This window comes from Heterodontus francisci, chromosome 34, assembly GCF_036365525.1.
Source record: "Heterodontus francisci isolate sHetFra1 chromosome 34, sHetFra1.hap1, whole genome shotgun sequence".
Lineage (NCBI taxonomy): Eukaryota > Metazoa > Chordata > Chondrichthyes > Heterodontiformes > Heterodontidae > Heterodontus > Heterodontus francisci.
In genome coordinates this window covers 8,986,868-9,001,268 of record NC_090404.1, presented here as the reverse complement: position 1 = coordinate 9,001,268, position 14,401 = coordinate 8,986,868, and the positions used below count along the sequence as shown (strand labels likewise).

General features: G+C 44.9%; 2 protein-coding genes across 2 annotated transcripts in view; both read left to right on the top strand.

Moving 5' to 3' along the window:
• The window catches only part of LOC137348589 (zinc finger protein 850-like), a gene marked incomplete at its 5' end in the record, with an annotated part of 47,847 nt that overhangs the window by 29,026 nt on the left and 4,420 nt on the right, over positions 1–14,401 (top strand). Inside the window, one exon of the mRNA XM_068013874.1 lies at positions 13,299–13,414. The remainder of the gene's footprint in view (positions 1–13,298; positions 13,415–14,401) is intronic.
• On the top strand, positions 3,898–4,474 carry LOC137348588 (zinc finger protein 436-like). The gene is made up of 2 exons (XM_068013873.1): positions 3,898–4,161; positions 4,208–4,474. The coding sequence occupies exons 1-2, from the start codon at positions 3,898–3,900 to the stop codon at positions 4,472–4,474; spliced, it is 531 nt and encodes a 176-aa protein (XP_067869974.1).

Genomic DNA, 14,401 nt, shown 5'->3' with positions numbered 1-14,401 from the left:
CGAGTAGCCTATTCCTGCTCCTTTTTCGTATGTACATTCCCCACCCCGAGGATCAAAAATATTCTTCCTTTTGTAACCTCAAAGCTTATCTCTTGGTCAGTGCAAACATTTCCATTCTGCTCTTTCTCCTTGTAACCTGTCTCTGAGCTCTCTACATCAAACAGACGATCAATATAAAGACAATCAGCATCATCTGTAATAACACGAGAAAACTGAGGCTGTAATTATCCTGGGATGTTGTCCTGTATTGTATCCTATCTCCCACCGGGGCTGATCACCCAGAGTGGTAATAAACCATTCAATGTTATTGCTTTTTTTGTTGCCTCTGTCCCAGATGTTGTTCAAAATAGATTTAAGGTTCAGAGAAAGGGGAAAGGAATTGGATGTTCAAACCTGCTTGCAGTCCCTGGAGGGTAATGTTAATTTGAATTTCTCTAACCTTGTGGCCCTTACAGGCACCGATACTTTGCCTCACACCATTGGGACAAAGTGTTGTCCAACCGATGGGACAGGAAGTGTCCCCGTGTGTGTTTGTGCTGCTTCTCATCAGCTGTAACACAAACCTTCCTCTCTCCGAGCAGACGATGTTGGTCCTCTGAGAATCCCATTGAGTGGTTTGAATGATACAATTCGGAGATTCTTCATCTAGGGTGAAGCCACAGGCTGACCGTGTGCTGTGTAAAATCTGACACTGGCATAACCAGCCCCCACTTCTCCCAGAACAACATTAAGTATCTTGTGCTTTCCACATCCCTTCCTTTCCCTTCACTAGACTCCTTGGACAGTTCACAAATTCCTTGTGTATATCATCCCCCAACATGCCTGTGGTCTCCACTTTAAATACTTAAATTAGTCTTACACCAGCAGATAGCAATGGGATTACTGTTATCACAGGAATCAGTTTGGAAATAATGTCACTCTGATTGCAAGACTTCCTGGAGTAATACACTGATCCAAATCCTCCCGCCTAACACCAATCCATATCTTCATCTGAGTTCCAGATTTTAATTTGATTGATATGGAAAAAACATATCATTTGATCCCTTTGAACCCCTCCATACATGCTGCAAAAGATTGTCTTTGAGATCATTGTTCCTTTATAGGCTGTGTTATTCTGAATGTTGACAGTATTAACCTTTCCTCTAAACTGTCCTAACTCTTCCACCAGTTCATTTACTGAAACCAGGGACTCGCCTTTTTCTAATGGTGACACCCCCTGTCTGTCCAGTTATTCCTTTCAGCCAGTCCTTTAGTTGTTTGTGCATTGTTAAATTATGTTCCCTCATTGTCTTTGTCAATTCATCTAAATCTCATCCTGAGTTGTGCTTTATAAAACCATGCACCATTTCTCTTAATGATTAAAATCTCCATACATTTGATGACATAAATCAGAAGACAATGATACAGAAAAAAATTGAACAGAGTGGGAATAATACGGAATCACAATTCATGATGCAACGTTACAAGTGTACATGTCACTACAAGTACGATTACAGGGTCTTCCAGAAAATGAGGGCACCAAGGCTGCTTTTCTCTGCAGTCGCCTGATCCCTGTTTTATCTGAGTCAGCCTTACCTTGCAGGTTCAGTCCACATGCTCCAGCAGTAAATGCACTGTCACTGTCCATCACCTACTGCAAACTCCATCTAAAATGAACTTGCCCAATAATACCTTAATTTGTATCAATATGCTTCCTGTCCAACACCTAATCAAACACCTTTTCACAATCTATCTACACAACATGCACTCCTTTTCCTTTATCACTACACTGTTGTTCCCTCAGGTTATTAGCTGGAGTTTGCAACCGGTGATGAACAGAAACTATGCATTTACTGCTGGAGCCGATTCAGACTACAGGAGCCCAGTGCGCAGGCGCAGTGCTGGACTGTATCTGGAGCATGCGTAGTGTCACTTTGATCAGAGCTGTGCGGGATGCGCCTTTGCAACGGGTGAGAGTCGCAGGGGAGGAATGGAGTGGGTGGGTGGGGAGGCTTCAGAAACACCTGGTGTAGGCCGCAAGCTCCGAATAAAAGCCTCCAGGTCGCTCCTTTGCAGCGGGGCTCTTTACCAGGAATACGCCCATCTTAAAGACCGCCATCTTTGTTGAGCGGAGAGCAGAGCGCATGCGCGGCCATTTTGGTGACGACACCGAGTGGGCGGGGCTTCAGGGTCCCAGTGACCAGGAGAGAAAATCATTGACTCATTGATTTGATTCTCACTCTGCAACACAGGGACTGGAGAACTGAACCCAGTCAGAGTAGAGGGAGGGAGAAAACTGGCAGTGGAGGAAAGAAATGGTGCAATGGGTTTGGATTTCAGCACGGGGGGAGGGAGTGTGTGGGACGGGGATTTACAGCTTTGGGGAAGAGAGGAGAAAATGTTCTCTAGGAACTAGAATTGTCTGTTCAGAATTTCTATCCTGTACTGACAGTGATGCCTTTCAGAAACTCCTTTTAAAGGTATTAGAAAAGGAAGATTTCAGGCAATGATTTTATTCTCACTCTGCACACAGCGTTTCCCTCCAGCTATCCTGAAAGTGCCGGGGTTACTGTTTATAGCCCACTGAATTGCAACAGAAATGATCTGAAACTATTGAACTCTGTGCTGAATCCAGAAGACTGAAATGCCAAATTGAAAGATGAGCTGCTGTTCTTCGACCTTCTGTTGAGCTTCATTCGAACAGTGTAGGAGGCTGAGCATAGAGAGGTTAGAGTGGGAGTCGAACAGAGAATTAAGATGACGGACGACCAGAAGCTCAAAGTCATGCTTGCAAACTGAATGGAGGTGTTCCACAAAGCGGCCATCTAATCTGCAATTGGTCTCCCCAATGTATAGGAGAATGAATTGTGGGCAGTGAATACAGTATATTAAATTGAAATTAGTGCAAGTAATTTGCTGTTGCACCTTGAGGGAGTGTTTGGGGCCCTGGTCAGTGAGAAGGGAGGAATTTAAAGGCATGTGTTGCATCTCCTGTGCTTGCTTGGGAAGGGGAGAGGGGTGTTGGATGTGATAGAGGTTTGGACCAGGGTGTCATGGAGGGAACAGAATGCTGAAAGGGGAGGGGAAGATGTGTTTGGTGGTGGCATCACACTGGACGTATAGGAAATGATGTGTTGACTGTGGAGGCTGGTGGGGTGGAAGGTGAGCACAGGGGGAACCCTCTCGTGCTTCTGGGAGACGGGGAAGGGGTAAGAACAAAACTGCGGGAAATGGAACACAAAGAAGGAAGCTGGGGGAGTGGGTTAACAAACTCTGGGGCAACGTGGGCTTCACACACAGCGAGTGCAGCCCCAGACACCAATATAAAACAGGGAGCATTATCCAATTTATGAACACCTGGTGTAGGCCTCAAACCCAGAATAAGAAGCTACCGGTCCCTCGTTTGCACCAAGCAAGACAGCAGCTGACAGGCCTGGGTTAACAGCTGCCACCTTTATAGGAGACAATGTGCAGCAGGGCGCACGCACGGCCATCCTGGCCAGAGAGCAGGAGGTCAGAATGTTGTGAATTTCTATCCTGGACTGGTAGTGATGGCTTTTATAAACTCCTTTTACAGGGTATTAGAAGGGGAGGATTTAAAGATGGGAAACAGAAACCAAGCAGCAGATCAAGATCTGACAGAGTCACACGATTCATCAGGACCTGAATATCAGATCTCTCTGTTCTGGCTGTGGGAAAAGATTTCAAACATCAGTGTGACTGGAATAGTACTGAGACACACAAGTGACAGTGTTCCAGTGCACTGACTGTAAAGAACTTAGAATAGTTACACAGCCTGAAAAAACATCACATCATTCAGAACAGGGAGAAGCTGTACACCTGTTCTGTGTGTGGATAGGCCTTCAAGTGAGCATCCAAGCTGGAGAGACACAAGGACACCCTCACCTTGGAGAAACCATGGAAATGTGGGGATTGTGGAAAGGATTCAATTCCCCATCCCAGCTGGAAACTCATTGGCACAGTCACATTGGGCAGAAGCTGTTCACCTCCTCCGTGTGTGGGAACGGATTCACTCGGTCTTCCAATCTTCCGAGACACCAACTTGTTCACCCCAAACACAGACCTTTTAAATGTTCTTACTGCGAGAAGACATTTAAAAGTAAAAAGGATCTACAGACACATCAGCAAGTTCACACTGGGGAGAGACCGTTTACCTGCTCTGTGTGTGGGCAGGGATTCATTCAGTCAACGTCTGCTGAAACACCAGCGAGTTCACAATGGGGAGAGGCCGTTCACTTGCTCCCTATGTAGGAAAGGATTCACTCAGTCATCTGATCTGCTGACATACCAACTTGTTCGCACTGATCAGAGACCATTTAACTGTTGTGACTGTGAGAAGAGCTTTAAAAGTAGAAGTGATCTGCTGAAACACCAACGCACTTACACTGGGGAGAAGCTGTATACATGTTCTAACCCTGAGAAGAGACTGACCAGGTCATCAAACCTGTTGACTCACCAGCGAGTTCACAAGTGACTGCAGGTGTTGGATTCTGCTGTTGTTGTTGCTATTAATCACATCCAGGACTGAACCATGTTCATTCTGACAGTTGATGTTTGTTTCTGCTGATAATCCCTATAACTGGGCTGGAGTTTAATATTCTGGATAAATATCCAATAAATCAGCTTTATTTCCAACACACAGTGTGTGGAGTATTTGCTGTTGACTGTTCTATTTTTGGGCCTTTTCTCCTCTGTTAAAGAAAGACTTGTATTTTTTAGCTCCTTTCATGACATCAGGACGTTTCAAAACACTTTACAGCCAATGAAGTTTAGAGGGAGCTTTACCCCAAATGGCCAAGTCCAGCTCCTATTTCTTATGTTCTCTGTATCTGACCCGTGCTGCACCTGCCTGGGGAGTGTGGGGCTGAAGTGCAACCAAAACTTGAGAAGAAGGTCTTTTAAATAATCAGAAGGGCTGCAACCTCATACTCTCCACATACACATGGTATAAGGACCATCCAGGCTGCAGAAATTACAGGTGGCCTGGGAGTCTGTGAACCTACTTAAAAGTCTATTGCACAGGACTGCCCTGTGCGGCACTCTCCACCCTGGTCCCTGATGTAAAGGGGGAGGACTCTCACATAGAGAGACCTCCACGGGGATTTCCCTCGCTGCTAGATGGCATCATGGACCACCACGGCATGTCCGGGTGGCAGATGAGAGCGAGGAAGTGGAGAGTGTGCAGGAACAACCTGTACAGAAAACCGCTCCACACAGTATGGAATGGCACGGAGGGCATTTCCGTGAGGTGGCTCAGGTTGTGTGGGACCAGCTCCCGAGGAGAGTTTCAGGGCCTGGATCTGATGAGCAGTTCCGACTGAGTGGGTGTCAGCTCGGCCTGGAGCACTCCACACCCCTGAACCCCCTCAACACCTGCAGTGAGGGGCGTCCTGGAGGCTCCAGCTACTACTCCACCTGTCGGTTCATTCCCAGAGTCGACTGCCCAGACAGCCAGAGCCCTCACCTCCGCCAGCAGGGAGCGCCCTGACTGGAGGTGACCATGTTCCAGACTCTGAATAGATTACGGTGAAAGACAGGCAACTCCTTCAGAGAGGTGTGGCCAGGGGTCAGCAACGTGCCCGTGGTAAAATTTTGAGGTCTGTGACTGGTAATTTCTGGGATGAGAAATTTCCCATTGGCTTCTTCTTTCCGACCAGACCAACTTTTAAAAAAAATTGCAAGCGTCAGTTTCAGAGCTGACAGGTGCCTAGAGCAGAGACAGCACTTTCGATCCTCAGATAACTTCATGGTTTTGCGGTGGGTTCCGATTTTTTTTTTTTAAAGACTGCCAAAACCCCAAACTTATCTGAAGTTCGAAAGCGCAATCTCTGCTCAATGGACTGTCACCAACCCTGCAGATGCTCAACTGAGAGTTCCCATTCTCTGCAGCTGTCAGAGTTATACAGCATACAAACAGGGAGGGGGTGGGAGGAGAGAGAGAGAGAGACAGGGAGAATGAGAGAAGGACAGGTGGGGGAGAGAGCGGGGGACAGGGAGAGAAAGGGGGGACAAGCAGATAGAAGGGAGGACAGGGAGAGAGGGAGGGAGAACAGGGAGGGGACAGAGAGGGAGTGGTGGGGGAGAGAGAGAGAAGGGCACAGGGAGAGAGGGGGTACAGAGGAGTTAAGGGAGAGAAGGGGGGGCAGGGAGAGAGAGAGAGAGAGACAGAAGTGGGCAGAGAGGAGGCAGTGAGAGGGGGAGACAACATGGGGAGAACACAGAGGGAGGTGGAGAGAGAGACACACAAATAGGAGGGAAAGAGAGTGATCATGATCACTTCTGACAGATGGACACTATCTGGAATACTCAGCATCGTTACAACAAGTGTGTGGGCAAACATTGACTACTTGTGCAAGCAAGAAAATGCCATGTATCTCACTAAATCAGTGTCAATCATAGTGAAGAGAGAGTAAGTCAGTAAATTAGTCTTCTCATTTAAAGCTTCTTGACAAAAATGCACATTTGTTGTTTTGATTAATAGTAAGATAAGTTTTTAATGCCTTTATCTTTCTGAAATTGTCTCACCAGTTCCCTATGAAAGACAAAAATTGTAACATGGCCCCCACGTGAAAAGGTTGGACGCTCCTGTTTCAAGCCTTCAACCTAACAGCTAAGTTATTTTAAAACACAAGTTTAAAGACTTGTGTTATGTAAACTCATTTTAAAATGGCAAAAGTCACTTGGGGAATGTCTCGATTTCTGCACTCTCGCACACATTACTTGGGACACAAGCTCAGTGACATGTTGAAAGTTGCTGAACTTTTACTTCTATATAAATGTAACAATTTTGCTGCTATCCATTTGGAATTGCATTGTTCAAGAACTTGTATTGAGGGGAAAGCAGCCAAGAAAATCCAAGGAATCTCCAGAAGCCAGCACTGTGAGTTCCTCATGAAGACAATAGTACAGTGTAATGGGGCTGAGTGATGTTGGCAAAAACGGGATGCTGCTGACCCATATACAATAGTTAGTAAATACAATGTAATGGAGAGATTTAATAAATCTTATGCTATGATGAGCTGGATACGATTCCTTAACAAAATCTATGCTTCATTTGCAGGTTTAAAAACTGTCAGGAAGACATAGAAAAATTTATTATGTTTCAATGGCCATGTCAGAAACAGTCATTAACTGATTTTTTTTTTTTGCTGTAAATTGGATTAAAGGACAAGTTTGACAAGTATGTCAAAGATCAGTAACTGCAATGTGCATCATTTACTATCCAGTTTGAGGGCAGATAACCTGAGTGGCTAATGTCATTTGGAAGTTGTCTGCATCATATATTTGCACTATATTAAAAGTGCACCTTTGCTACCAGGTAAGAGATTTGGCTTGGACATAAATTGGTTAGTCTGGAGTACTGTCTGACAGATAGTGACAAACATTTTGTAACTGAATAATACGTGCAGTAACAACCGCTCAACATTTTGCAGCGAATCTTTTTATTAAAATAATTATCTTGTCAGAGCTGAATCTGAATCGATAATGATAGACTGAGATATAGACATAAGTGAATTTAAGATAATCGCTTTATTGGAGGAATTGAAGGGCGCTCTTTATTTGTAATTGTCTTTATCTAATTTTGCCACTAGCTTTGGTGAGCAAATGACATTTTGTCAGAGAGAGATTCTGTTGTTTCTGTATTTTAGAATCCAGGACCTGGTTTCACAGCCTGTCAAGATGAATAAACTAGTCTGGGCCATCTACTGTTAATCTCTCTGTCCCTTCCTGTCCCACTCTGCTTTTCTGCTTCCCCCAATAATATTTTCCTGATTTGGAGATCACTGTCCTTTTGTTGGCTGCTGCCCTGTCTTCAGATACATATTACAAGCAGGTGGAGACGTTGCACCGTCAGAGATCATCATGAGTTAAATTGTCTTGTGACAACAGCAATGAGAAATGGTCCGTCTTCTTTTTGCTGATTTTTCTACTGCCTCACCTCAAAGACCACAATAACAAAACTCTCCTTGAGTATTGGATGAATTTGCATCCTGACACAGTGTGAATCCACAGAGGTCATCCAATAAGATCCAGCTACCACCCCGTGACATGATGCAGCTAGCTCTATTCTGTCAACAAAAGTAATTCGCATTGGCATTGCATAATATTTTGCTTGCGAGCATGCGAATACAGTTGTGCTTCTCTCCATTGATGTTTGTATCCTTAGCTACTTTATTGATAAGGAGAAATGTGTTTTAAATCAGACAGCGTTTTGATGGCATTAGATTGGCTATAGATTTTATAGACAGCTTAATTGCCCCATGTCTGTGGCTGACTCAATAATTTTGTCAAATGTCCGTGGTACAACATGTTGGTGCCTGTCACTGCTCTCAGCCACTGCAAAAGCATCTCCAGCCCTCACACAGCTCTGATCAAAGTGACACTGCGCAAGCTACAGATACAGTCCAGCACCGCGCCTGTGCACTGGTCTCCTGCAGTGTGAATAAGGCACATTTACTTCCGCGGGGAATGATCAGACACATCCGCAGGATGGAAGATGGTTGCATGACCAAGGACCTTCTGTATGGTGAGGTGGCTGGGGCCAGACGACCAGTGGGCGTCTAAAGCTCTGCTTTCAGGTTGCTTGCAAGTGTGACATGAAGGCCCCAAATGTCGACTATTGCACCTGGGAGTCATTAGCTGATGAAAGAGGGAAATGGTGACACATCCTGTGGACTGGTTTGCACGACCACGATGACCAGTTGCTGCAGCAGCTTCACAACAGGCGCCAATGTCAAAAACAACAACTCAGTCACTCGGCAGCTTCACCTGCAGCACTTGTGGCAGAATCTGCCTTTCAAGGATTGGCCTTCACAGCAACAGCAAAAACGTACCAAGAGAAGACACCCCACTTAAATGGATTGTTTGCTGCGAGTCCATCATCTTTCTGCAGATGGAAGAATGTCAACCAACCCGCCATTGAAAACCCCAAAGGCAGGTTCAGAGATTTCAGACATCTTTGTAAAGAGAGACGAATGGGTACAAGTAAATCAACATTAAAATTAAAATATACCTGCATAATATTTCGCCCGAGAAGAACTGAAAATAAGGTCCAACCCAGTTTGCAAAAGATAAATACTTTTTTTTAACGAAACAAGCAATATCATGAAATGTCCTTTTCGGGAGTGACGTCCATCTTTCTCTGGGGCTGCGATGCTTCATTTCTCCTGGTTTAATCGCATTCGTGCAGATTTGCCCCGAACAAAGATGGCGACGATAGGGGCGGGGTTTGACATTTCACCCCGAGCTGAGCAGCTGCGCGACTTGCGAGTGGCGGTTGTTGGAGGCGCGCGCTGGATTTTGTTCCACATGAAGAAGTTTGAACGGGAAACGGTTAACGGTCGCCAGCGGTGCCATGGCTGTGGGGGCGGGGCTTGGTAACGGCGCGCGCCGGCACAGGTGGGTCTTCGAGCTCGAGCTGAGCAGCAGCAGCAGGTCGAGAGGAAGGCCGCGGAGAGAGCCTGGGGCTCGAGTGGGAGGCGGCAGCCGGTAGGCCCCGGGCTGGCCTCTTGCCTGGGGAGGACACCACTCTGACTGGGGCCACCCAAAACACGGGGATTTTAATGTCACATCCTTTGAGGGGGAAGCAATGGGTGCGAGAAAACCTGGTTGATAATTACTGAGCTTGGATGGGTTTTGGTGTCTCCAGTGGGTGGGCTTCAGATTTTCCACCAGTCCCTTTGAGGAAAGGACTGGCTGCAAATTTTTACTAATTCATTCTTGGGATGTGGGCATCGCTGGTAAAGCTGGTATTTATTACCCTGTCACTAGTCGCCTCTTGAGAAGGTGCTGGTGGTGGGCGGCCGCCTCATTGAACCGGTTTCATACGACTGAGTGGCTCGTTCGGCCACTTCAGGGGCAGTTAATAGTCACCCATGTTAGTGTAAGACTTCAGTCACTTATACAGGCCCAGACAGGGTAAGGTCAGCAGGTTTCCATCCCTTGAGGGGCATTAATGAACCAATTTTGCGCTATTTATGGACTATCAGGTCCTTTATCCCTTTGCTGTTTGTGGGATCTGACCGTGCTGGGGCCAGTGTTCTAGTGAGCCGCATAACTAAGGAAGTAGAGTGGGTTTTAAACTGAGTAGTGGGGACAAAGGATCAAATTTGGGAAGATATGATAAATATGGTGGAGAGAAGGCAAGAGAGAAAGGTATTAATATGGGAAATGATAGACTGTGACAGGGAGGGACAGAGCATACAAATCTAAGAGTAAATCAACAGTTAAGGTCAGAGATTACAAAAATGATAAAAGGACAAAACTAAAGGTTCTGTATCTGCATGTAGCATTCAACATAAAACTGATTAATTGAGAGTGCAAATAGAAATAAATAAGTACTATCTGATAGCCATTCCAGGGACATGGCTGCAGACGACATAGATTGGGACCTGAATGTTGAAGGATACCTGGCATTTAGGAAGGACAGGAAGCTGGGAAAAGGTGGAGGGGTAGCTCGTTTAATTAATGATGGTATTAGCGCAATAGAGAGGGATGACCTAAGTTCAGGAGACCAGGATGTAGAAGCGGTTTGGGTAGAGATAAGAAATCATAAAGGCAAGAAGACACTTGTGGGAGTGGTGTACAGGCCATCTAACATTAACCACACTCTGGGATGGGGTACAAAGGAAGACATAATGGCAGCTTGTCAGAAAGGTACAACGATAATTATGAGGGATTTTAACTTGCATATAGACTGGAAAAATCAGATGGGCAAAGGTAGCCTAGAATAATAGTACATAGAATGTTTTCGAGATAATTTCTTGGAACAGTACGTTCTGGAGCCAACCAGGGAGCAGGCTATACTAGACCTGGTATTGTGTGATGAGATAGGAGTAATTAATGACCTCATAGTTAAGGCCCCCCTAGGTAGCAGTGATCATAATATGGTTGAATTTTACATTCAGCTTGAGGGAGAGAAGAGTGGATCTAAGACTAATATCTTAAACTTAAATAAGGGCAATTATGAGGGCATGAAAGCAGAGCTAGTTAAAGTGAACTGGCAAATCAGATTCAGGGATAGGTCATTAGAGATGCAGTGGCAGACATTTAAGGAGATATTTCAGAATACACAGAAAAGATGCATTTCAACGAGAAAGAAAAATTCCAAGGGTGGGACCTGCCATCCATGGTTAACTAAAACAGTTAAAGATGGTATCAAACTTAAAGAAAAAGCCTACAATTGCGCAAAGATGGGAGGCAGGTCAGAAGATTGGACAGAATATAAAAAACAGCATAAAAGGACTAAAAGATTGATAAGGAAGGTAAAATTAGAGTACGAGAGAAAGCTAGCTAGAAATATAAAGACAGATACTAAGAGTTTCTATAGATATTTAAAAAAAGAAAAGGGTAACCAAGAGAGCATTGGTCCTATAAAAAGTGAGACTGGGAAATTAATGGATAAAAAGGAGATGGCAGATGAATTGAACAGATATTTTGCATCGGTCTTCACTACTGAGGATACAAGTAACATCCCAGTATTAGCTGTCAGCCAGAAAATGGAAGGGAGGGAGAATCTCAAGAAAATTACAATCCGCAGGGAAGTTGTACTGAAGTTGGAGCTGCAGGCTGACTAATCCCCAGGTCCTGATGGACTTCATCCTAGGCTGTTAAAAGAAGTGGCTAGTGAGATAGTTGACGCATTAGTTTTAATTTTCCAAAATTCCCTAGATTTGGGGAAGGTTCCTTTAGATGAGAAAATAGCGAAAGTAACTCCTCTACTGAAAAAGGGAGGGAGACAGAAAGCATGAAACTACAGGCCAGTTAGCTTAACATCAGTCTTGGGGAAAATGTTAGAAGCTATTATTAAAGTTGTTATAACAGGGCATTTAGAAAAATTCAAGGTAATCAGGCAGAGTCAACATGGTTTTGTGAAAGGGAAATCATGTTTAACCAATTTATTGGAGTTTGTTCTTTTTGAGGGAGTTACGTGCTGTGGATAAAGGGGAACCGTTGGATGTATTGTACTTAGATTTCCAGAAGGCATTTGATAAGGTGCCACATCAAAGGTTATTGCAGAAAATAAAAGCTCATGGTGTAGAGGGTGACATATTGGCATGGATAGAAGATTGGTTAGGTAACAGGAAACAGAGAATAGGCATAAATGGATCATTTTCTGGTTGGCAAGATGTAACGAGTGAATGACTTAGATGAAGGGACCGAAGGTATGGTTGCTAAATTTGCTGATGACACAAAGATAGGTAGGAAAGTAACTTGTGTCGAGGACTTAAGGGGCTACAAAGGGATATAGATAGGTTAAGTGAGTGGGCAAAGACCTGGAAAATGGAGTATAATGTGGGAAAGTGGGAAATTGTCCACTTTAGCAGGAAGAATAAAAAAAAGAAGCATATTTTCTAAATGGCGAGAGACTGCTGAGTTCTGAGATGCAGAGGGATCTGGGTGTCCTGATGCATGAATCGTAAAAGGTTAGTATGCAGGTACAGCACGTAATTAGGAAAGCTAATAGAATGTTATTGTTCATCGTGAGGGGAATGGAATACAAAAGTAGGGAGGTTATGCTTCAGCTATACAGGGCATTGGTGAGACCACATCTGGAGTACTGTGTACAGTACTGGTCTCCTTATTTAAGGAAGGATGTAAATGCATTGGAGGCAGTGCGGAGAAGGTTTACTGGACTAATACCTGGAATGGGCAGACTGTCTTTCGAGGAAAGATTGGAGAGGCTCAACTTGTATCCGCTGGAATTTGGAAGAGTAAGAGGCGACTTGATTGAAACGTATAAGATCCTGAGAGTTCTTGACAGGATGGATGTGGAAAGGATGTTTCCCCTTGTGGGAGAATCTAGAACTAGGGGTCACTGTTTAAAAATAAGCAGTTGCCCATTTAAGACAGAGTTGAGGAGAAAATTATTCTCTCAGAGGGTCGTGAGTCTTTGGAATTCTCTTCCTCAAATGGTAGTGGAAGCAGAGTCTTTGAATATTTTTAAGGCAGAGGTAGATAGATTCTTGATAAGCAAGGAGGTTGATGGTTATTGGGGATAGATGGAAATGTGGAGTAATCTGTTCAGCCATGAACTTATTGAATGGCGGGGCAGGCTTGAGGGGTCGAGTGGCCTACTCCTCCTAATTCGTATGTTCGTGTGATCTTGCTGTGTGCAATTTGGGCTGCCCACATTATCATAATTACAAGAATGAGTACACATTTTAAAGATGCTTAATTGGCTGAAAAGCAATTTGAAACACCCTGAGGTCGGGAAAGGTGCTGTATAAATGAACATTCTTAGGCAATCCAGCAGCTTCATGGTCACTTCTACTGATAACCAGCTTTTTTATTTCCAGATTTTGACTTCCAATTCTCAAACTGCCATGGCATGATTCGAACTCTCAGCCTCTGGATTAATGTAACAGAACAACAACTGAGTGCTGTGTGACAGAGTGCTTAATTCGGGAATCTGGTAAGTGTAGGAATTTCAAGAGTTGATCTCTTTCTAAAATCTCATCAAGTTTCCATTGAGCATTTAACTTGACTTTAACATTAAATTGTAGTTCCTTTCAGCCTTATTCAGTGGTAAACAAGCTGCCTGCTAGTGTCAGCTGCAGTTACTTTGGTAGCTAGTTAGAACTGGTTCCCTAGTCAGCAGGGCTGACTCAGGTCTCTGAAATTCTAGTTAGTATAAATACAGGAGTTGTTTTTTTTCATTCATTCCTGGGATGTGGGCATTGCCGACTAGGCCAGCATTTATTGCCCATCCCTTATTGCCCTTCAGAAGGTACTGGTGAGCTGCCTTCTTGAGCTGCTGCAGTCCTTGGGGTGTAGGTACACCTACAGTGCTGTTAGGAAGGGAGTTCCTGGATTTTGACCCAGCGACAGTGAAGGAATGGCAATATAATTCCAAGTCAGGGTGCGTGTGGCTTGCAGGTGGAGGTGGTCCCATGCATTTGCTGCCCTTGCCCTTCTAGGTGGTGGAGGTCAAGGGTTTGGAAGGTGCTGTCTAAGGAGCCTTGGTGTGTTGCTGCAGTGCATCTTGTAGATGGTACACACTGCTGCCACTGTGCATAGTGGTGGAGGAGGTGAATGTTTGTGGACTGGGTGCCAATCAAGCGGCTGCTTTGTCCTGGACGATGTCGAGCTTCTTGTGTGTTGGAGCTGCACCCATCCAGGCAAGTGGAGAATATTCGGGCGGCACAGTGGCGCAGTGGTTAGCACTGCAGCCTCACAGCTCCAGGGACCCGGGTTCGATTCTGGGTACTGCCTGTGTGGAGTTTGCAAGTTCTCCCTGTGTCTGCGTGGGTTTTCTCCGGGTGCTCCGGTTTCCTCCCACAAGCCAAAAGACTTGCAGGTTGATAGGTAAATTGGCCATTATAAATTGTCACTAGTATAGGTAGGTGGTAGGGAAATATAGGGACAGGTGGCGATGTTTGGTAGGAATATGGGATTAGTG